Raw genomic sequence first — 22,348 nt, 5'->3', positions numbered from 1 at the left:
ATGATTTTGAGCTCATTCTTAGGAAATATCCTCCAGTTTCACACTGTGTCAAAGCTGCACAGGTCCTTGGCACAGGTGGAGATGGACACTGAGCTGAATTAAGGAATATTCCCCCACAATATCCACAACTTCAGTGAGGGTCCTGGGGAACTTAAAGAGGCTCAACACTTTTGGTTGTGAACATGCACTTTTAAGTTTTAAGTTTTTAAAATTTTGAGCCTTGAGCATTTCATGTTTTTTGCGTGCTGTAACACAAAAACTTTGTTATTTCATTCTTGGCTTGTCTGTTTGCACAAGCAGAAGCACTCCCATGTCTCTGTGGCATTCAGTCTCTCTTTAGCTACTGGAGATTCACTTGAGGGTTTGGGGAACTTGACAGAAGGGGCTCACATTGTCCCATATCTCTCTTTTTTTTTCTGTTTACCAAAGAATAAAAGCATACTATGGACATCACTGCTGATTGATTTCAAACACTGATTTAAGTCATTGATTTTAATCATGGTTTGTTCAATAACCCAGGAAAGCTTGATTAGCCTGACTGATTGTAACCTTGGATTGCATTTAGATTTTTAATTATAAAACACTAATTGATAAACATGAGAGTACTTCATACCTGTACACATCTACTTAAACTAATAGAGCTCTGCATAAAGTCATCATATTATTTAACATCTATATTTTTCCCTAACAACTATTTTTGCTAATGAGTTGTCAAATGCTATTTGAATGAAAGTTGGAATTTTATTTAGAATGCATAAAGTATCTGTAGATATTTTTTACTTTCAGAAATTTCCTAGACACGTGAAGAATGTAAATGAATTAAAGCATATTTCACTTTTGGAATTTATATTTTTCAAGAGTCTGTAGCTTATAAACTATTTACTTTGGATCACCATGACCTTAAAAATTTTGAAAGTGGGACATATTGTATATCCCAATTTTAAATAGGAAAAGGGAAGCAAGTTTATTCCCTTTGTTTTCAGATCCCACTTCTAACTCAGATTTATTTAAAACTTTAAATTCAGATTTTAAATGAAATCCTTTATTTTTTAAATGTCACTATTTACTTCTCCATTTCTTTAGTCTGAATTTGATTGTAATAACCTTGCAGGGCAGCTTCATTTATGACTTAATACAGCATACAATGGGTCTAAAATTTTACCCCATCCCCCCTTTTAAGAATAAAAGAAGCAAATCAACGTTCATGACATGATAAAAGTTCAAGAAATTATGCAAACCCAAGCAGAGTTCCTTTCTGCCAAAAGCCATTAGATTGTGCCTAAGAATGTGCAATTCTTTAAATGACACTGGCCAATTTGTATGATTGTTTCAAGATGATTTATTCTTTTGAAGAATGCTTGCAGTTTTTGAAGCATTTTCATAATTTGAATTACTTTCTAGGATTAATTTTATTTCACTTCATGTCCTCACTCAGAAAAGTGGGTGAATTACTCAAGAAGCCTCCATTTGCACAGCTCTTTCCTAGTTTATAAGGACTAGTATTTTAATGCTGCTTGATAAATTGTGTTCAGTCCTTCTGTGGAGATATAGAAGCTTTGTTAGAAACTTGACCCCTGGGTGGTAGAGGTAGAGCAGAAGCTGTATTTAAAATATAGCTGTGGCAGGGCAGGAAGTTTCTGATTTATGAGTTTTCTGTCAGAAAATTCCTTTCAACAAGATAACTGTTCTTCAGGAAGGTGTTTGCAGTCCAGTTTCCCCATTTCTTTTTGTGTTGCAGTAAATTGGACAGTACTAAATATGTGTCAGCTCTTATTTTGCTGTGTATTAACCCCATCTTGACCTTGGAAATCAAAACACATCCATGTCCTTAGGTTTGCCTGCAGGAGTGCTGCTCCAGAGCCAATTCCAAAGGAAGCTCTGGGGGAGGTGCAAGAATTCCTCAGTAAATGGGTGTTGCATGAGCAGGGATCACTGGCTTGGAGAGCACAACTGGAGAGGAGATCCCCAGGGACTGGAGTGTCTGGGAATTGTCATGTTCAGAAAGGCTGCCAGGTGGTACCTCAGGAATCAGAGGTCACTTCAAAAGAATGTGAGAAGTGAATTAGCTGTTAGCTAGACCTTAGTTTGCCATATGGTTTACAGACATAAAAACCTTCCTGAAGGCTGTGATGAGTTCCACTCCTATTTTGGGGAGTTTGCACCCTGTTGGAATTGCTTGTTTTCCAAGAGTAACAGTTGAAAATTATCCAAAATAGTCTGCAAATGAAGAGACACAGTGTGCTGTCCATGAACTGAGCATTAATCAATGCAGCTCTGAGATAATGGTGCAATTCTCTTGGGGTACTGTGAGTGGGAATTAGGAGTTTAAAATTCAGCAGGAGCTACCTGAGTACTGAAATGTGGTAAAAGAAATGATGGCATAAAAGACTGACCTCAGTTTATCTGCACTTGGCTCTGGTTTATCCTTCAGAGTAGTTTTACAGGTGGGGCTCTGGGGGTGCTGGGATGGGAAGAAACCCAAAAGCTTTATCTTTCTTTTATAGGACAATTAAAAACTCTTCTCTTTAATTGTGTGTAGTATGTTTGCTCTTTCTTCCTCCTCCTGTTTCATCCACCCTCTTATTGTCAGTTCAGATACCTGGGTGAAAGACTGGGTTGGTTAACTTGGTGATAGGATTTTTTCAGGGACAGTTTGCTGCAGTACTGTGACAGAAGGTCATTTGTTTTGGTCTCCTTTGGGAATGAGGAGTAGAAAGATGTGGAAATAAGGAATTGCCTTTCTCTGTTAAACACTTAAATCAGTACAGACCCAACTGGGGGTGGGGAAGAGCATTCAACCTTCTGAATCACTTCAAATGAAATCAGGTGATGAAACAGCAATTTGCAGTAATCACAGAATCATTTGGGATGGAAAATATCTCTGAGATCATTGAGTCCAGCCTATGCCCCAGAACCAGTGTGCCAAACATGACACTGAGTGACACATCCAGGCTTTCCTTGCACAGCTCCAGGGATGGCAACTCCAGGCAGCCCATTCCAGTGTCTAATCACACTTTCTCTGAGGAAATTCTTCCTAATGTCCAACACAAACCTACCCTGGTGCAATTTAGATCATGAGTAAAGATATTAAACAGGACTGGGCCCCATACTGGCCCCTGGGGGACAGCACTAGTGACTGGGCTAATGATACACCCAGGATGTACAACAGTGTGTCTCTAAAAAGGACAAGTCAGTCCTGGGCACTCAGATGGTTCCAGGGCCTTGTGCTGCAAGCAAAGAATGCCAGTTGATGCCATTGGGACTTCTTTCCCTATTTAAATAACTCAAACAGTTTTGTTTTCTCTAACTACTTGTTTTGAAAATATCAGTTTTTCCCAACTTGCCATTTATAATAAACTGTCAAAGCTATACTGCACTTCCCATGGGAAATTTATTTCCCTCCATTGTATGAGCCCAGCCTCTTATTGTTAGATTTCAAGAGTACAAGGCTGCTTATGTGGGTTTGTTTTGCCTTCAGCAAAAGGGCAATAGTGAATTTGTTCTGACAAACATTTCCCATCCTTGCAGTGGCAAAGAGAAGGGGTTTGGCAGCAGATTTCCTGAGTTACAGGCTCAGATTCAAATCCTGCACGTAAAATTCCCAATATTGTATGCCCTTCTCTGACTTCCAGAACTCATCACAGCCTCAATGACCAAATGGTTATGCTTTAAACTTTGAAAACATTTGTCATGCTGTGAACATGGTGAGTTTGTATTTTTAGCTTTGACAGAAAGATCTTGAAGATCTGGAAAAGCCTGCATGATATCATCAAACCTTTCAATTTTAAAGCAAGGCTTTAGAAGGTGTTGCCTGATCTGTTGTTAAAGGGTGACTGAGAAAAAACTGTGGTCTCCCTACCTCTATGAGAAATTGTAATTGCACAACCTTCAAATTGCCACAGAAGAATTACTGGGATACAAGTTGTTTCTCAAGGTGACTAAGAGCTATTTAGACTTAAGAGATTTCTTGACCTTGACTCCAGTGATAATATTTGCCTCTTTCATCACTTGCAAATCACTGGCTCTTTAGGTCCAGCTATGTTTGACAATGTATTTCTGTGTAAGTCCAATGAAAATTTACTGTTTCTTTTAAGTATTAAAATAATAACAAAAATCTCCCCCCAGATCTTCCCTGCTTTTCCTGTTTCAGAACAGGTGCTGGTGCTGTCTTTGTAAAGCTCACAATGTTTTATAAGGAGGGGAAATAGTTACAGGAGGAGTGCAATAAGAGTACAAAATACCTGTGACCTGTGGGGGTTGTGGCAGCTTCAGACTTTATCTGTTAGATAGGAGCTTCTGATGGCCATCAGGATTGGAATGAACTCTTGGGTGACTTAATTAAATCAGACTGCTATTAGCTTTGTTCACAGAGCTAACCCTGCATGGAGCAGAGCTGGTTCACATGACTTTGCATATCCCTCTTTATTAGGACAAAAGCACATAGAGATGCTTTCTCCTTCCAAAATCATGTGGGGTGAGCAGAGAATGGGGGATAAAGACATATTTGCTATTAAATTTGTAAAGCAACCCACATGGGAGTGGGTGAAGTCCTGCTCTGTGTGCTGAGGGTTAATCCCAGAGCTGCAGCAGCTCTGAGCTCACCTGTGCACTATTGGCTGAGAGCAGGGGAGGGAGGCAAAGGCAGAAAATCCAGTGCTTAATTTAGACAGTGACAAATGGCTTGCTGTGCAGGATGCTTCACTCCTGGATGTCTGGGGTGGTGCAGATGCTAAAAAGGGAAACACATTTTCTCATATCTTTACAAGCAAGGTGCCATGGGTGGCAGCTCAGCCTGACCTGTGTCTTTTAGTGGGGCTGCTAAAGGTGGTTGGAGAATGGAGGAATAAATCATATATTTTTTATAGTGGCATGCCCTGTCCCCCCACTTTCCCATGCTTTTGGGCTGGCTGACTCCACAGCACAGTTCTTTTGTCCAGGCATTTTGTTTTGTGCCCAGACATGTCAAATATGACATATATCTAAGTGCACATGGGGGCTGTACTGCTCTCTCTGCATTTTCCCCAGCACACTGCACTGTCTGCCTCCTCCTCTTTGTTATCTTGGCACTGCTGAGTGTGTCATGTGCAAGGAATGGCTGTAAGGAAGAATCCAGGTGATATGGCAAGAAGAAAATGCAGGGAAGCTCAGATTCAAGGGGTGCAGTCTGTCAGAGCCAGGTATGGAGGCAGAGAGCACCATGGTGGGCACCATTGTACACAAATCCAGGAAAGATTGTCAGGCTTTTCAGTCTGCTCTGGAATATGGTTGTGGACCACTGTTCTTACCTCACAGCCCTTTCATTTGCAGCATGTGCTAGTTATAGGTTAGACAGATACAGATTGTGCTTAATGTGATACTGAGATCCTGCCTGCACACTCTGGTGACATTCAGCCAAGGGCTTAAATGTGCCTCATGCAGGCCTGAGATCATAATTGCTTTTATTTGTAGAATTTGGATGAACAAATGGTCTTTTCTTAGCCCAGCCCAGCCCTATTCACTTTCTATTTTAGGAGATAATGATAATTGCAAGCTTTTCATGTATATACCAACAGTTTTGTCAGAATTAAAATCAGATTTATTTCAAAGCCATCTCAGCCTAATACAGCAGCACTGGGCTATTAGTTTACTTTGCTTCTAGACATTCAGTGTGTCTGTTGTATTAGCAGAGTGGAAATGATGTTAATTTCCTTTTGCAAAGCACTTCAAGGAACCCAGAAAGAGTGTAGATATTACTGGTGTTATAAAAGAATAAAGGATGTTGCCAACCCCTGTATTAAACATGAGCACAATACTAAGTCTGGTGCTCAGGCTTACTGTGATTTAGCTTACAAAGAAGCAATTAAACAGTCAGAGGTACCTCATGGATCCCTGCTTCCCCCATGTATCTGGTTTTGGCATCAATAAAGATGCTGGACTAGGCAGACCTTTTGTGTAAGGCAGTTTCTCTATTCCCACTGCTTTGGAAATTAAGTGTTTTAAAATCGCTTTATTGATTTCATTTCTGAGAAATTTCAGCTTCATGAAAAAAAGTTTCCCAGAAAAAAAAAAAAATGAAAACAGCATGGAAAATACAGCAGATTTTTTGAGGGAAAATATCTCAGGGAATGCATCCCAGTGTGCCAGGCCCCAGGCTGGCTGTGGAGGCTGGCACACCAGGAGGAAGGAGGGGTGCCAGGGGGCTGAGAAATGGGGGCTGGTTTCAAACTGCAGCTCAGCACCCACTGGGACTGGGGGGAGCATCCCATTTGCTCTCACAGTCCAGGTCAGGTTGCATGGTTTCAGATTCAGCTGAAGGCAATGAGGGCTGGAAGGGACCTCAAGAGGTGATGCAGATCCTCCCCAAACCAGAGATCAGGGTACCAAAGCTGCTCTGACACGTGTTTGTCCCCTCCTCTCCCTGTGCTGGAAATTCCAGGTCCCTTGGTGACCTGTTCCAGCCTTTGCTGTCATCACAGACTGGCATGGAGCCTTCAGCTGTCAGGGCAGAGCAGAGGGACACATTGCATGGTGTCATCCTTGTCATTCCATGATTGCAGCTTGTAGCATATGTCCTCTGGAGCAGAGTCCTGCTATCAGGACATCTCAGGGCTGCTTTTCAAGTCCAAGCTGTGTCAAGTCTGTGACTTGCATTTTCTCACAAGATCCCACTGTGCTCAGTTCCCCTCCCCTCCTTTTTTAGGGGATCTGAGAAGAAGAAGAAGAAGAAGAATGCTGACAGGAAGAGGGACATGCAGTGGTGGATTCCTGGAGAGCAGCAATGTGCAGCACATATTTGGGGTTCTTTTGGCCCGTTGTCCAACAAACCAAAGTCATGCCCTTTCCTCAGAAGGACTGACTCCTCTCATTATCAGTGTGATAATAAACTTGGACTTGCCCTTTTGCAAGGCATGGTGTTGCCTGGGCTTAAACCCAGGAGGAGATGAAGGTTTTTGGGCTGTGCCTGCTCAGCCAGCTTGACTGATGTATCCCTGCTGCCTGGGCTGTAACAGCTCACATTGCTCAGCTCTGCTTGTATCCCTTTCTTGTCATTTGTTGGTGTTTCAGGCATTCACCAAAGGACATTACTATCCCCCAAGTCTGGGGATAGCAATATCTGGGAAATGCTTTGTTCCAGGCTGTCTCTGTGGCTTCCATGAGCTGATGGGCATTCCCTTTCCACTTCACTGGGCTTGCAGGCCCTCCCCTCCCTCTGTCCTCCTGTCCCCTGAGGCTGGGCACAGAGGCACAGCCCCTGCAGCTCAGTGCTGACTGCCACAGCAGTCTCTTCAGATCTTACCATGGGCTGGCCTGCCCCTTAACAGGAAATCTTTTTGAGTGTTTTATGTTTGAAGGGAGAGGAATGGAAGCTTGGGGCTGAGCTGGAGATCTCTGATGTAACATGAGATATTGTGGCACCCCCTGGGACAGAGTGCTCCTGGCTGCTGGTTCCCTTTCTGCCATCAGGGACTGACTGCAGTGAAAAGTGACAGCCAGGAAAGTACCAAAACTCCTGAGCCAGAGTCCTTTTGCCAGTCACAGACCAGGAGAACTGCAGTTTCCCACAGCTGTGTGTGGCTGGCAGCACAGCCTCCCTGCAGTGAAAGGGCTGGCAGCCCTGCCCTGGGCTGGCCCTGCAGGCAGGTGTGTGCCCTGGAGCCAGGTGTGTGCCCTGGGCTGGCCCTGCAGGCAGGTGTGTGACTTGGAGCCAGGTGTGTGCCCTGGGCTGGCCCTGGAGGTTGTCCCTAGAGTAAGGTGTGTGCCCTGGGCTGGCCCTGGAACAAAGTGTGGGACCTGGAGCCAGGTGTGTGCCAGGGCTGTCCCTGCAGGCAGGTGTGTGACCTGGAGAAAGGTGTGTGCCCTGGGCTGGCCCTGGAACAAGGTGTGTGTACCCTGGAGCAAGGTTTGTGCCCTGGGCTGGTCCTGGAGGCTGTCCCTGGAGCAAGGTGTATGCCCTGCAGGTAGCTGTGTGCCCTGGGCTGTCCCTGCAGCCAGGTGTGTGCCCTGGAGCCAGGTGTGTGCCCTGGGCTGTCCCTGCAGCCAGGTGTGTGCCAGGGCTGTCCCTGCAGCCAGGTGTGTGCCAGGGCTGTCCCTGGAGGCTGTCCCTGGAGCCAGGTGTGTCCCTGCTCCCTGTGCCACACACAGGGCTCTGCTGCCACCCACCGGGGACAGGGACAGCCCTGGCCCTGCTCTCAGCTCCCTGCAAGCTCTCAGGGTCTTGCTAAAGCAGAACCACAGACAGTGGGTGCTGTAGAAGACAGGAGCTTTCTGCAGGGAGGACTGTTTTGTAGCTTGTTCCTGACAGAATCTGAGCTTGCCAGGTGGTCTTTGAATCATAAACAGCACGAAAAACAGAATTACTTTCCCTTTTCTACTGAGAATGTCTGCAAGGAGAAAGATGGAGTCTTTGTGCAGGAGCTGGGGAGGGTTCAAGGAAAGGAAGATGTGCCTTTGCACCGCTGGGCAGCTCATCCCTTTGGCTGCCAAGGGCTGTGACAGGTGGGCAGTTAATTAAGGTTAATGAAGCAAGGAGCTGACAATAAATGCATCTGTTTGCTTGCTTGCAGATTGTGCTGGCTGTGGAAGAGACATCAAAAATGGACAAGCATTGCTAGCCCTGGATAAGCAGTGGCACCTGGGGTGCTTTAAGTGCAAGGCCTGTGGGAAGGTCCTGACTGGGGAATACATCAGCAAGTGAGTAACCTCTGCCTGCTGCTCCTCTCAACTCAGGGCACAGTTCTGGCTGCTGGCAGAGAAGGGCTTGCAGCAAAATTCACATCTGGAGGTCCTGTTTTGACCACCTTTTCATACACACCAAAGTCCTTGTTCCCAGTGAGAGCTGAGCTGGGAAAGTGAACTGCAAAGTGCAACTGAAAGCTCCTGTTTAATGATGCCAGTCCATATTTAATACATGGCTAAAAGAGGTGTAATTCCACATTGCCATAGAGAATTAGGGGGATTGTTGCACATGTTTTCTCTAGTAGTCAGATAAAGCATTGTGCCATTTTGCTTTACAACATGTGATTTTGAGGAAAAAAAATAAATAGGAATTTGTCCATTTCTTACCTTTGCTAGATAACAAAGTGGGATAGTGTGATTGACCTGACATTGCATTTCTTATCTCCATATAAGAAACTAATGAAGAAGGTTTTGAGTGGAAGAAGGTGTAGGGGAAGAGAATAGGGAAATGATAAAAGAGCAGAAATGAAGATACAGATTCTTTTTCCCCCTTCAGGCATATAGCAAAGAGAAAAAATAAGTAAACAATGTACATTTCACAAACCTGCCATTGGGGTATGTGTAATATTTATAAGAAGTAGCATCTGTAATTTCTCAAGAGCAATCTGGTGCCTGAGAAATGTTCCTAGGCTGACGAGTGCTTCCACTTTTACTGTATGATCCTTGTTCACACTAAAATACTGCATTGCCTTACACTTTAAAGTAACTGCTTATAGCCTTGCAGCCTACCAAAGGGTTGGGTTTTTTTTTTCCTGAAATGAACAAAAACTGTCTGCTTGTGCTAGACTGTGATTTCCCCTCAATCCAGAGACAGTTTCACTGATTCCCTGGAGCTGCACCACCTGTAGGTGTAGAGAGTCTGCTCTGAAGAAGGAGGATTGCTTCAGCAGTTTGTCCTGGATGCCTTCTCTGGATGGAAATTTAGGGAATGATTCTAAAAGGCATTAGTGAGAATGTTATTTTTGTTTCTTGTGCTACAAAGTGTTTCCCTTGAACTCTCCCCTTTACCTGGGTCTGTGTGTAGGAGTTCCAAACTGAAGACAAATGAAGAGAGTTAAGTCATGCTGTAACCTGTTTAATTAGAAGTGGTTTGTAATTTGTGAATTTTCTTTTTCAGAGATGGTGCTCCTTACTGTGAAAAGGACTACCAAGTTCTTTTTGGAGTCAAGTGTGAAGCATGTCACCAGTTCATTACTGGGAAAGTCCTAGAGGTAGGTGTTTTGTGAACTAGACTTAATGAAGAATTGAGCCACCCATTTTGTCCTCACTTAACTGCAGAGAATACAAAAATTCCCATAGAAAGGCTTCCTGCTGATTCTAGAACAAAGTTGCTGATTTTCAGAATTATTTTCAGTGCTTTAGTTTTGCAGTCATCAGGAAAAGTGTGTGATGTAGTTTCTATGGATTTGTGGTTTCTGTTTTTCTCTCTTCATAGTGATCTGCAGAGCACATTGCACTGCTCATTTTGTCAGATTTAATATATTTACAGAAGTAATTTAAGTACTGGAATCACTTTTGGCAACCATAAGTTTGTCAGAACTTACCACGTGAGATTTACACAAGATCTGAATGATGCTGAGAAGGTGAGAGGGAGAAATGTGCTGGAGAGGTAAATTACGTGCTCAGAAATGAGAAGGCAGAAAGCCTCTGAATAATCTCCTTTGCTGACTCTTGTTTGGAGTCCTCAGTGTTCTCATTGAAACCAGCAAATCTTTTTAGAGATGTCAGCACCAACCTCCATCTGTCTTGGCTCTGCTGAGTCCCCTTTGAGCTGGAATCCTTGAGCTGTGCTTGGATTCCTCTGTGTCAGGACTGAATTGTTTAAGGCCAAAACACAGAGGGACCTTCCTTGTCACTGAGATATGAGAAACAAAACTTAACTCTTGTCCCTGTAGGAAACTGCTCAGTGGAAAGAACCTTAGCCTTGAGCTCAGGTCAGGAGCTGGAGTGGATGTTTTTGGGCAAAAAAATGAAAATATACTTGAAAGTGTCACAAAAATAAAAGCAGCTGGAAGTTGCAAGTGAAAGTGTGTTACAGGTTCCCTTCTTTGTGTCCCATCTACTGCACATGTAAGACTGTGTCAGCCCTGTGGTGAGAAGTTTCAGGTTTGACATTGATGGTGTTGTGCTTTTAGTTGTGGAGGTTCCTCTGGTTCAGCATCCAGAGTATGAAGCAGCCACCAGGAGGGACTCAGAGCTCCTGTGGGCACCCTGAGCCTTTGGAAGGATGCACAGTTCTTTCATCAGCCACACTCTCAGCCTGCCTCCTTTGAAATGTGTATGCAATTCCTTTGGAGACCTGCTCAGATAATTACTGAGAGCAGCCTGGGCTTTCCCCAGAGGAGGAAGGCTGTGTCTCTGGCTTTCTTCTTCTGGCCTGCCACCATCTGCTTATCTGTTCCTGTCTGCTGATGAGTTTTTACAGTTCAGCATTGTGTGTTAGAGACACTGTGGTTGCAGTGCTGTGCAGGAGGCTCTGCAGGAGAGAAGCAATGGGATTTGTGAGATTGGGAAACATAATTCTAAAATTCTTCTAGGTGTACATGGCAGCTGCTCTCAGCTGTAAGCAATGCAACCTGTTCAGATGAAAATGACAAAAGAGAGGGGTTTTGGAGTCTGTGGAGGGCTGGGAAGGAATGAACTGTTTCTGTCTGGAGCATTTTGTGAAGTAGCTGTGAACATAGCAAGGTTGCACTTGTGTTACTCTTCCTAGCATCAGTGAGGAAGAAACCAAACTGTTTAAGGGGTCATGAGCTGTGTCCCATCAGAACTGGATAAACTGAGGCTAAGGAAAGATTAGTTCCATTGACCTGAAACTTGGCTGTCCATCATAATTTATGCTAACATTCAGGGATGCATCCCAGAACCTTGGTGCTTATTTTGGCCCCAAGGTGAGTTTCTCACTTCATAGTTCTCACTCTTCTATGGCTCTTTTTTTAATCAGAAGATGAGACAGCATTTGCTGCAGAAAGAAAGCATGTCCAAACTCTTATAAGGGTGTCCCTCTTCTGAGAGTCAAAATCAGATTAAAAAAATAAAATTTTTTCTATTTAACCGGACTTTTCTGATTAATTAGAAACAGAACTTTTAAATTATCTTGTCAGTAATGGAAACATGAAGCATGCTAAGTTCTGGTTAAGTCTAGAAATTTTACTTGAATATTTGTGGCTCTCACTGGTTATCAGAGACACAAACCAAAACACTGCAGCAGAGGGCAGCAGTGGTTCTTAGCACATAACACACCAAACTCCTCAGTGGCCTGCAGAAGCTGTGTTGCTCTGACTGCTGTCTGTAAGGTGTAGGCTGGCCAAATCATCAAAACTTTGCACCAAAAAAAATTAACATTGTATAGGCAGGGAGGCCATTCAGACACTGTCTTAACTGCATTGCTGTGTGCATTAGCAGCTTGGACAGTCCATGATTAAAGTTCCCCATCTGGGAATGCAGGTGCAGGACAGACATTCAGACATTCTGTGTCTTTTAAGTGGTGCTGGAAAAGTGTGGAAGATGGAGGTGAGCAGCTGCTGTTCAACAATCAGAGCAGTTTGTCACAACTGTGGGCTTGCTTCGTGGCTGCTCCCTGTCAGACCTGCACAGTTCCAAAGGGGCAGTACTAAATCCTGCCCTGGAATATGACTCAAGGCAATAATAAGTCAGAAGCTAGCATGAGGAAATCGTGTGTCAGCACGTGTGTGTTTCCCCTTGGGCAGCAGAGGCCATCTGAAGGATGGGGTCAGAGCATGACACAAATCCTCTGCTAATAAGGGGGATGAGATGGGAAGCAGCCACAGGAGGTAATTCACAGAACAGGAAGCCCCAGTTCAGAGAGGGCTGCAGAGCTGTTTGAGGCAGGACAATTAACAATCTCCTTATCCTGTACTGGAAATCACCCACAACCTTCCAGTTCACCTGAAGTTTTAATTTAGGTGAAGCTTGAGATCCTCACGGGAGGATTACTGTCTTCCCTCTTTGTTTTCTTTGGCAATGTTTCTTTGGGAAGTTTGGTGAGTTATATCATGTGGGTTGTCTCTTGTTCTGCTGTTTCCCCCTTGAGAAGGAAACCATATTCTTGGGGTGAAGTAGCACCCTTACAGGAATTGTCCAGGTAGAGGTTATGTCTGCCCAGCCCAAATTATGCCTACTGCCATGCAGTCAGAGAAAAACCCAAAACACTTCATATTTTGACTTTGTTAATAAAAATGATTGTAGCAAGTTCCTGTAGGAAACATAGCAATCAGTACACTTCATTTTATTTGTCAATAAAATAATTCATTATGTGAGAAGCAGAGTATGCTATCTCATCATCTTCATCCAAAGAAGTGGTGGAAGGGAATTCCATGGTAATTGTGTACAAACACTTCCCTCTAATGGATCAGAAGTGATTAGCAGGAAATCCTTTTGGTGCTGCTTTATTTTCTGCTTATGCTTATTACATCCAGGGCAGTGAAAAGCTGAAGGGAGATGAAAGCATGAAAGTTAGCTTTGGGTTCCCAGGGGCTGGTGCTATTTTACCTGTAAAAACCTCTTTCACTTATTTATTTCTTTTTATTTAAAGAGAAATGGAGATTCTTTGCAACATTTCAGACTGGGAACTCCTTGTTTTGTCCCTCAGTCTGGCTTTAGCCCCTCTGAGAAAGTCAGATTTTCCAGTCTCCTACAATGAACAGCCAGCAAGGGAGACAGCCACTCCTCATGTGGACCTAAGAGTCTTTATCTCAGAAGCAGCTCTGCTGGAGTACCCTCAGTAAAAACCATCAGAAAAGCCAAGGTTTGGGTTCAGACTGAGATGCAAGGACAGACTCCCTCCAGCCAGTCTGTAGAGGTGATCCCTTTGCTCAGTTAGGAAATGCATTAGGAGAAAGACAGGACTTATTTTGTTAATATCCACAAATCATGGAAGAATGCTCTTTTTTTCTAGGTCATAGGTGTAACAACTTTCAGTAGCCATGGAAATATGCAGGAAAAATACCATGTGCATTTAAGTCAGCTCAGATATCTCTGATGTATTATTTGGCACATTGCTTTCTGTGACAAATACTCACAGATGATAGATGAGTGCATGCCAACACAATAAATGTGGTAAATGTCCAATATGAAATAGATACTGCAACTTTCTTGAGCATAATGAATACTTTAATGCTTCAGTGTTTCAGGAAATGTAGTCAAGGCAACAGAGATCAGTGCTCTTCCTTGGATTTCTCTAGTAGAAAGGAATCTTTAGTTATGAAAAATTACTCTTTTCCCATTAACTCTGGTAAAAACCATTTTTAGCAGGCAGTAACAGCATAGTGAGAGTGAGGAGTTCTACACAGACTTCCCACTGAGCAATGCTTTTCAGAGCTTCAGGGCTTGCCTCTTGAAAGATGCCTGTCTAATCCTAAACCTGCAAATTTCTGTGCAGCTCCACAAGTCTGAGTAAACTTAACCATTTGAAACATGTCCACCTAAATGATTTTGTGTAATGGTTTTTTCATACACAGTATAACTGCTACTCCAGGGCTTAATTCAAAATGTGTTAAACCTTTGAGAGCTTCCCACTGACTTCAGAGAATGATGGATCATCCATGTATTCCATCTTCGCTTATCTAAAATGTCTTACAACACTTCTAAGCAGTATTCCCTTAGCTCTGCAAAAGAAGACATGAGGGCAGAAAAAGGTGGATATTTTGCATGGAATTGTACGAAAAGACCGAGAACAAAATCCAGTTTTTACAATTTTCACCTTTTCCAGCTGTAACTGATATGAACAGGATTTGATCTCACCCTCTATAGAGGTGTATATATCTGCTCTCAGGTGCCTTAACCATCTTGCTACTCCCCACATTTATTTTTATAATGCTTTTTGCTTAATATTAATTGGCAAAAATAAGGCTATTGTGTGATTTCTCCTGGCTGTGCATAGCTCTAGTTCCTGCTCAAGGGGCTGCTGCCTGCCCTGGGTTTGCTTCCTGTGCACTGTTGAATCTTGCACCCCACCTTGTGAGCAGTGGCACAGTGCCATTTTCACAGATGGACCTGAAAAGAGTCCAGGCCACCAGAAGGTTCCCTTGATTTCAATCTGCAAGGTCAGGTCAAGTTCTAAATATGCTTGTGATATTTAATTTATGTGATATTGTAATTTATGCCGAGCTGCTCCTGATTTTAAAGAGGAGTAGTTATTTAAGATGTGGTACTTAACATGAATAAAGTTTAGTACTTGTAAATACTGTTACCTAAACTGCCAGAATTTTAAGATGTCAATTCTGACACACCTTGACTTCTGAAATTAGAAGGAAATAACACTAATTGTGCAAGGGGCAAAACAAACAAACTGTGAAAGCTGCTACATTTGTCTAAGAAAATTGCATCTGTACTTGAGAGGCAAAGGATGTGACCCAGGAGAGCCTGTAATTTTCTTCAGATGTTGTTTTCAGAGCTAGATTTAGAAAACTGTGCTGTGAGGGATTCATAGAAGTTTCTGCTGATTCTTTATGCACGAGTCTGTTCTAAGTACTAAATAAATAAACAAATAAATATAATCACAGAACAACCTTTCTGGTTCCCATACAGACTGTAAATGAATTATTTGAACAATGCTGTCTCTGTGGTTGAAGTGTTGCCTCCTGCAAACACCCACCCATGTCAGCAGCTCTGCTCATGTGAGCATTGGCATTAGATGCTCCAGTTGATTGACTTTCAGACACCCAGCAGAATGCAAGTTTAAATAATCTGTTCTAAGGAGACTCAGGCTCGTAGCTCCTGTGAAAACACCACCCTTCTCTGCAGAGATCCATGGACAAAGTCCATGGATCTTCAATACAGTCATGTATCTGGGCCTGTGTTAAAACACTTTCTAGATTGAGGAGCCATGTAGAGAACCTCTTAAACTGAGATTTATTTCAATTCTATTCAGAAATGTTAAATGAAAAAGCAGCTTATGTTCTTCTGCCAAATAAAGTACTTAGCAAGGCTGTTTTCACAAAAATAATGCAGGACGTATCATAAAATACTTAATTTACTGGATTTTAATGATGCAACCTGTACTGGTAGCACAGGTTGATGTGAAGTAAAAGTTCAAACACGTTTATAAATGAAGTAATTGATGAACCAAACAGAGACTGATGATAGGATGGATCCCAACAGGTTTGGTGGTCTGTTCAAGTTGTGGAAAAGTAACATCCCTGAAGAATGCCCTACCATTCTGTTTTCCTAGCATTAGGTGTCTTCTGCTTTAGGTGTCTTACAGGCTTGGGAGAGACTTTGCTCTCAACCAGTATCTCCCAGTCCCTGCTGTCATCTACACACACCAAAACAATCCAGGGGAAAAGGCCACAGAGCAGAGGAGAGGCAGCAGTAGAGCTCAGTGTATGGTTTGTTAGTTCTGTCATTTGCTTTGGTTATGTTTAATTTTGCCTTTAGAATAAAGGAGAAAACATGACCATGTTGCTTGAACATCCCAGGTGAATGCTGACAAACACATGCTGTGCTCATTTGCCCTCTTAGTCAGGTGTACAGCAGAGCACAGGATCTTTTGGATTGTGGAAAGTACCTGGGAGAGATCAGACAGGGTCAGAGCACTGAGGCCATTGAAAACTCATCCAGTGTTCCCTGAGTGTGCCTGAAGCGTGAGCTCACTCCAAAATGTGCAAACAGGATCAAGGGATGCAGGTACCTGTGGGAAGTGGCCCCGGCACTCGGGCTGCATCAGTCTGAATTGGGCTAGGATACAATTCAATACAATACAATCTCAGTGGAACTCCGTGTCTGTAACACGACTAGACCAACAGGAGGCTGCATAAATTCCGTATAAATTCCGTATAAATTCCGTATAAATTCTGTATAAATTCTTCAGAAGCTGTGGAAATAATAACTTCCAGAGGAGGAGTGTGCCGAGCTCGTAGTCAGCAGATGCCTCTCCCCAAGGGAAAAATATGAATTGTGTGGCCATCAAACAGTGACACACAGGAGTGGTGAGGAATGCTCCTGCCCCTGCCTGGCCCCTTTTCCTTTTCCTTTCCCTTTCCCTTTCCCTTTCCCTTTTTTCCTTTTCCTTTTCCTTTTTTCCTTTTTCTCTCCCAGAGCTGCAGCCCGGTGGGTTTGATGTGCAGGGTGGGTGATGTGCTGGCTTTGGTGGGTGTGTGCAGCAGGAGCAGGAGGAGGAGGAGGAGGAGGAGGAGTGAGGCTCCGGGCTGGGTGCAGCTCCAGGCTCAGTAGAACCAGCAGCTCTGCTCCTGCCTGAGCCCCAGCGGAGCTGAGGAGGAAATGGAGCTGGAGTGAAAAACCCCTGTGAGAAGGTAAACAAAGCCCTGGTGTGAGAGCAGAGCTGAGCTGGGTCCTGGCAGGGCAGGGGGGCTCAGCTTTGGGAGGGGGCTGCAGGGCTTGCCGGGGGGGTCATTCATCATGGGTGCTTGCACTTTTGTTCCTGCGCACCAGAAGGAGTTTTGTTTTAAAGGCTGTGCAGAATTGTGTGGTTTAGATAAAGAGAGTGCAGCTACACATGCTTTTAAACTGCCAGGAAGAGAGGAGAATGGCACAGAGCTTGGGCTGTTTCTGATTGCAACTGATTGCTGCTGTGTGGAGGAACAATGCCACTCTCTACCTTAAATAATTCCTGATAGAGTTTCTTGGCTCTTTCGATCGCTTTGGAGAATTTTTTTTGCATAGAAATAAGATTAGCATTTGTTTCTACTTACCCTGTGTTTTTGCTGAGAAATGTGTTTTATCAGTTAATGTGGAACACTGATTTTTTTTTTTTTTATTTTCTTAATGTGGGGTTTGTTTGTATAAAAGCAGGGAAATGAAAACTTTAGTAATAACTCAGAATATGGGTAAATGGTTCAAGCAGGTTGCCTATGTAGCTGGAGAGTACCTTACATTTAACTTAATTTAGACAACCCTTCCCTGATGAAAAATAAATACTCTGCTGTAATCACTGAGAACACCACACCAGGCACAAGATAAAAAAATCTAGAATAAATATACCTGCAGAAAAATTATATAAATTACTTGATGTAAAAATCTTTCTGACAGGATTTTAGCCGTTCCCCCCCATCAGAAGATTGAATTTGGCAGGAGGGGTATCTGTAGTTGGGAAGGACTTGATTTATAAGTGTCTGAAGTTGACAGAGCTCTAACAGAAGTTCAGTTGCCATGGCAGCATAATCACAAGGCATTAACTTCCCAGCAGTGGTTTGGAAACCATCCTTCAGTCAATTTGAACATCAATAGGAAGGGGAGGAATGTTAAGAGGATGTAAAGATGGTGAATAATAAGAGCAGGTTGTAACAAGTAATTTGAAAAAATAACCAATTAAAGCTTCCTTATTGCCACAAAGGGATTTGTGAAATCTCTCAGGTGCTTATAAAATCATGGCTTATCTTTATAAATTGCTTTTGTGAGTACAGTGTTGCTGATTAGGATCTATATATCCTGGAAAAGCATCTTTAGTGTCTACCTTGTTGTTTTAGTTAAATATTCTCTAGTGTGTTTCTTGTACTAAATATTACTAAAAAACTTTAGCAGACTGATGAAAATTCTTTAAATTGACGTTTCAGTAGAGGCATTTATATGAGCACAAAGTTTCTTTCTTTATAAATTCCCTATAAATTCTGTATAAATTTTTCAGAAACTGTGGAAGTAATATTTAATAACTTCCAGAGGAAGAGTGTGCCGAGTGTGCCACCACCAACAGCCTTTGTGACTGCAGGTATTCCAGTAACATGGAACAAGCAAAATAAGTAGCTTTTTCATGTCTCAGAGGTGCACAGGACACAAGGCAGCTTTTTGCAGAAGAGCAGCTTACCTGGATGAGTGTATCATTTCTGTTAGCTAACTGTATTAAGAATTCAGTTGCTTGGTTGTACTGCAGAACACATCCTGTTCTTTGGGAGCAGACCCCTTCAGGGAAAACATAATACTCTGTTTTTGTTTTGTGGCCCCCATTGCTTCTTCTGTCCATCTTTTAAACCTTTGCATTTTCCTACCTGCCAAAATCATCCACAAGAGATATAAAACAAATCAGCATCCCTGCCCCAAAGTGTTCAGACTGAAGCAGAAGTTCCTCCAGTGTCACAGCCCCCCTGGCAGCTGGGATGTGGTGCCAGGGGAATGTGGCTGTGCACTCTGCAGCAATGTGAAATTATTTCAGTTACTTTTTGTTTCTCCTGGACTGAAATCACAATGATAAATGGATTAAGTGGTGACGTGTTTTTTGCAGGATTCTGATGTTTTCATTTATAATTCCTGATTTAAGCCTTCCTATCAGTGAAAAGTTTACAACTGACTTGTAGAAGACAGGGTAGAACCTATACCTATCTCCCATAAAAAATAATTGTTGGGAAGAATGCAGCAATAGCATGTTTGAAATCTGAGAAGTGGAGAGGAGCCTGTTGGGGCAAGTCTGTGGCTGTCACCTGCTTGTAGGAGGCTCCATCCTGGGATTGTGCTCAGCATTCACTTCATGAGGACTCAGCACCTCTCTCTTTTGTCTGAGTGCTCTCCTGAGGGGCAAAAAAAAAAGCTAAGAAAAACAAATACTGACCCAAAAGATATTTTTGGAATCTCTAAGGACTTTGAAGCCCACAGCATTAACACCTGTCTGTATTGAGCAGGTGGTTTTACAGGTAAAGAAATGGGAGTGTTTTATGGGAGATCAAATGTTTGAAATGACCGCCTGAAGTCCAAGGTGGGGAGATTTTAGTTATATGCTTATGCTACATTAGAAGATCCTAGAGGTTTAAAAGCTCTTTGGATAGACATCTGGGATGTGTGACATTTATAAAAAGCCTTTTTCTTTTTAAGAGGGAGAACAGCACACAGTAAGAGATGCATCTTTTCATCACCAGCAATGCAGACACTCTGGGATTTAAACTGACTGTGAAACTGGTTTGGGATTTTTTGTGGTTTGCAGAGATCAAGGAAATAACTCTTATAAATCCTTTGAGTATAAGTGAAAATATTAAGAAATTGACTTTTACATGTAAGATTTGTGGAGAGAGAGAGATTTCTGATACCTAAAGATGGATTTGCTGTTGCTGAGAGTTCTGTAAAGCAGTTGCATCTTGGCTGGAATTTTTTTTCCTAGGAGTGAGGAGAGTAAAAACTGAGGCAGTAAGAAACTTTAAGGAGATTTACCTCACCTTCATCTTTGAACTGCTGCTGTTGAGGCAAAATCATGGAGATGCTGTAGTCAGTGGAAGATCAAATGGCAGCAAATGTTGTTAGATATCCCTTTCTGCTTTATGTCCATCACTCTTCCCTGTTCATCACTACAGTAATGTGTGGGAATCGTTTTTCTGTGGCAAATAGAAATCTTGATTTCTATATGAAGCTGAAATAAACAAGATAGGGAATAGAATCCCTGCTGTGTCTTGGCTCCAACATGCATACTCTGGATATTCCTGCCAGCAAGGGTTCAAAATTGTACTTGTATAGTTTTGCAGCTGTAATTGGGAATCATGTGTATCAGCAATTAGAAGACTGACAAATAGAAAAAAAAAGGACTTCTGCCAAAAAGAAAAGGCTCTGCTTCTAGCACAGTACATGTTGGTGGGCTGACATTTATTCACAGTTATCCTTTTTGAAAAAGAGTCAACTATTTCTCTGCACTAACTACCCACTGGTTACCCTGATGTCCTTTCTTATTTTCATTTTAAATTTAGTGTAACACTTTGGCCAGAATTACAAAACAAGGATTCCTGAGAAATGTCTGGATGTAGTCAAATACGGGCTCATCACTGATATGGATGCTTTTGGAGTGACTGGGAGGAAAAATATTAGAAGTAAATTTGTCCTTTCCCTTGGTTGTCATCTGTTGTGACCTCTTGCTGTAAGAAATTTCCAAAGGTAGCATTGCAGTTAATCAAGGATAAAACCCCGTTCTTTAGACTTTTTAAAGCATTATCAGATCAGACTGGTTGCAATAGGATCAGTTTCCTACAAGAGCACGCTCTAGTCACTAACAGAAAAAATATTCCCTGCTTATTCCCCCACAAGATGTTTCCCTGTCAGAGCAATCCATCTGTGGTACAAACTGCCATAAATTGCATGTTGCTTTGTTTCTTACCAGCTACTTTTGTTTTATATTCTCTGGTTGTTTTCTGTGGCTGTACTGAGTCTGACCTCATCCTTTCTCCCCTCCTTTGGCCCTTGCAACTCTTGTTTCTCTGTTGTTTTTGGGACACTCCCTGTGCAGCGAGTGCAGATACCAAATGGAGCCCAGGCTCTGCTGAATCACCTGCCAAAGCTTGCATGGTCTGACAGGCAGCTGGGAAGGCAGTTCTGTGGGAGATGAACAAAAACCCTGCCTACAGGTACTCAGATCTAGTGCTGGTTTTCTGAGCATTTTCCTCTGCCTGGCTCTGCTGGAAGCATTAATTTTGGTCCTGGGTGTGTTGCTCAAACTCCCAAGCTCTCCCTTCCTTCACCAGTCAGAATGTGGTTTGCACTTGCCCATTGAGCAGTTGAATGTGAATTTTTCCTGGAGCTGTTCCCCCAGCCCTCCCCAAGGCTCTCAGGGTCAGCAGCAATTTTGGGGCTGGTGCAGCTCACCCAGCCCCAGAACTTCTCCTGGCTTTGCACCTGAGCTGTCTCAGTGAGCCACAAGTCAGAGCAGCCCAAGCTGCCTTCTGGCTGCCAGGGATTTTGCTGTTTAGCCAAGACAGGTCTCAGTGAACTGATTTAACTCTCTTGGAAGTTTTTCCAGTGTGACCTGTGCTCCCTAGGAGCTGCCTGATGCATTTGTAAAATCTTCTCTCTATGAAATGCCCACTGGAATGGATTTTAAGGTCAGAAGCACTGCTAAAGTCATCTTGCTTGACCTTCTCTTTTCAAAATCAGAGCTTTTCCCTAGAAACCAAATGAAAGCTTACCCTTTGGGAAATAACCCAGTCATGAAAACTGCAGAACAACTGCAAGGCCAAAAATTTTCCCTCATGCTGCTTAAATTACCTTTGCTTTTTAGAAACTTCACCTTGCTTTGAGGTTAAATCTGTCTAATTCCAGCTTTTTGATGCCACAGAGTTTTCAGTGGGATTGAAAAGCTCCTGCTCTCTCCTGCTATTCCATCCTTTCTCTGCTTTTCATCACCTGTCATTGTGATTTGGTCCCCTCTGGAGCCTTTATCTGAGCAGGACCACAGCTGAAGGCTCTCCTTGTGTTGATGGTTCTGCCCTGAATTCCCTTCTGCAAATCCACATGGACACACCCTCCAGTGTGATACAATTTTTTCTGCTTTTCTTTATATTCTTTGTATACATTAAATGATCAGAATAGCAGGTCCTGTCAGGTACTCTGTGACAACCTTTCCTGGGAGGTTTTGATGACGTTCCCCACCTCCTCTGTTGCCCAGACCATGGCTCAGTCTCACAGGGCCTTGCCTTCTCCATCTGCAGGTATTTTATATCACTCTGTTATATCACACTTGGTTGGTTTAGATGGCTTAAACCAGCCCTGCCTGTGAGTCACAGCAGATTTACCAGGGGAGGTTTTGTGTTCTTGCCTTGGCCAGTGGTACCTCCTGCTGTGGGTTGGAGGAAGTAATCTCTGAGGTATCTGGCTCAGCAGAGCCTCCCCTGCTATCAGAGCCATCTGTCTGAGCAGTGCCTTTCCTTAAGCCTCTTTGAGCTCAAATTATTCAGGTCTTGAACAATTTGTA

The 22,348-nt window shown here is 43.0% G+C and overlaps 1 protein-coding gene across 11 annotated transcripts in view; it reads left to right on the top strand.

Moving 5' to 3' along the window:
• Positions 1 to 22,348, top strand: part of ABLIM1 (actin binding LIM protein 1) — a 192,337-nt gene that overhangs the window by 110,060 nt on the left and 59,929 nt on the right. For all 11 annotated transcript variants that reach the window (XR_014616344.1, XR_014616345.1, XR_014616346.1 and 8 more), the window contains exons 5-6: positions 8,544 to 8,670; positions 9,833 to 9,926. Coding sequence is in view for 1 of the 11 variants with exons in the window: in XM_084210467.1 (XP_084066593.1) it covers positions 8,544 to 8,670; positions 9,833 to 9,926 (221 nt within the window). In the remaining 10 variants the exon portion in view is untranslated. The remainder of the gene's footprint in view (positions 1 to 8,543; positions 8,671 to 9,832; positions 9,927 to 22,348) is intronic.

Source organism: Fringilla coelebs (genome assembly GCF_963513975.1).
Source record: "Fringilla coelebs genome assembly, chromosome: 8".
NCBI lineage: Eukaryota > Metazoa > Chordata > Aves > Passeriformes > Fringillidae > Fringilla > Fringilla coelebs.
This window is presented reverse-complemented; position numbering and strand designations above follow the sequence as displayed.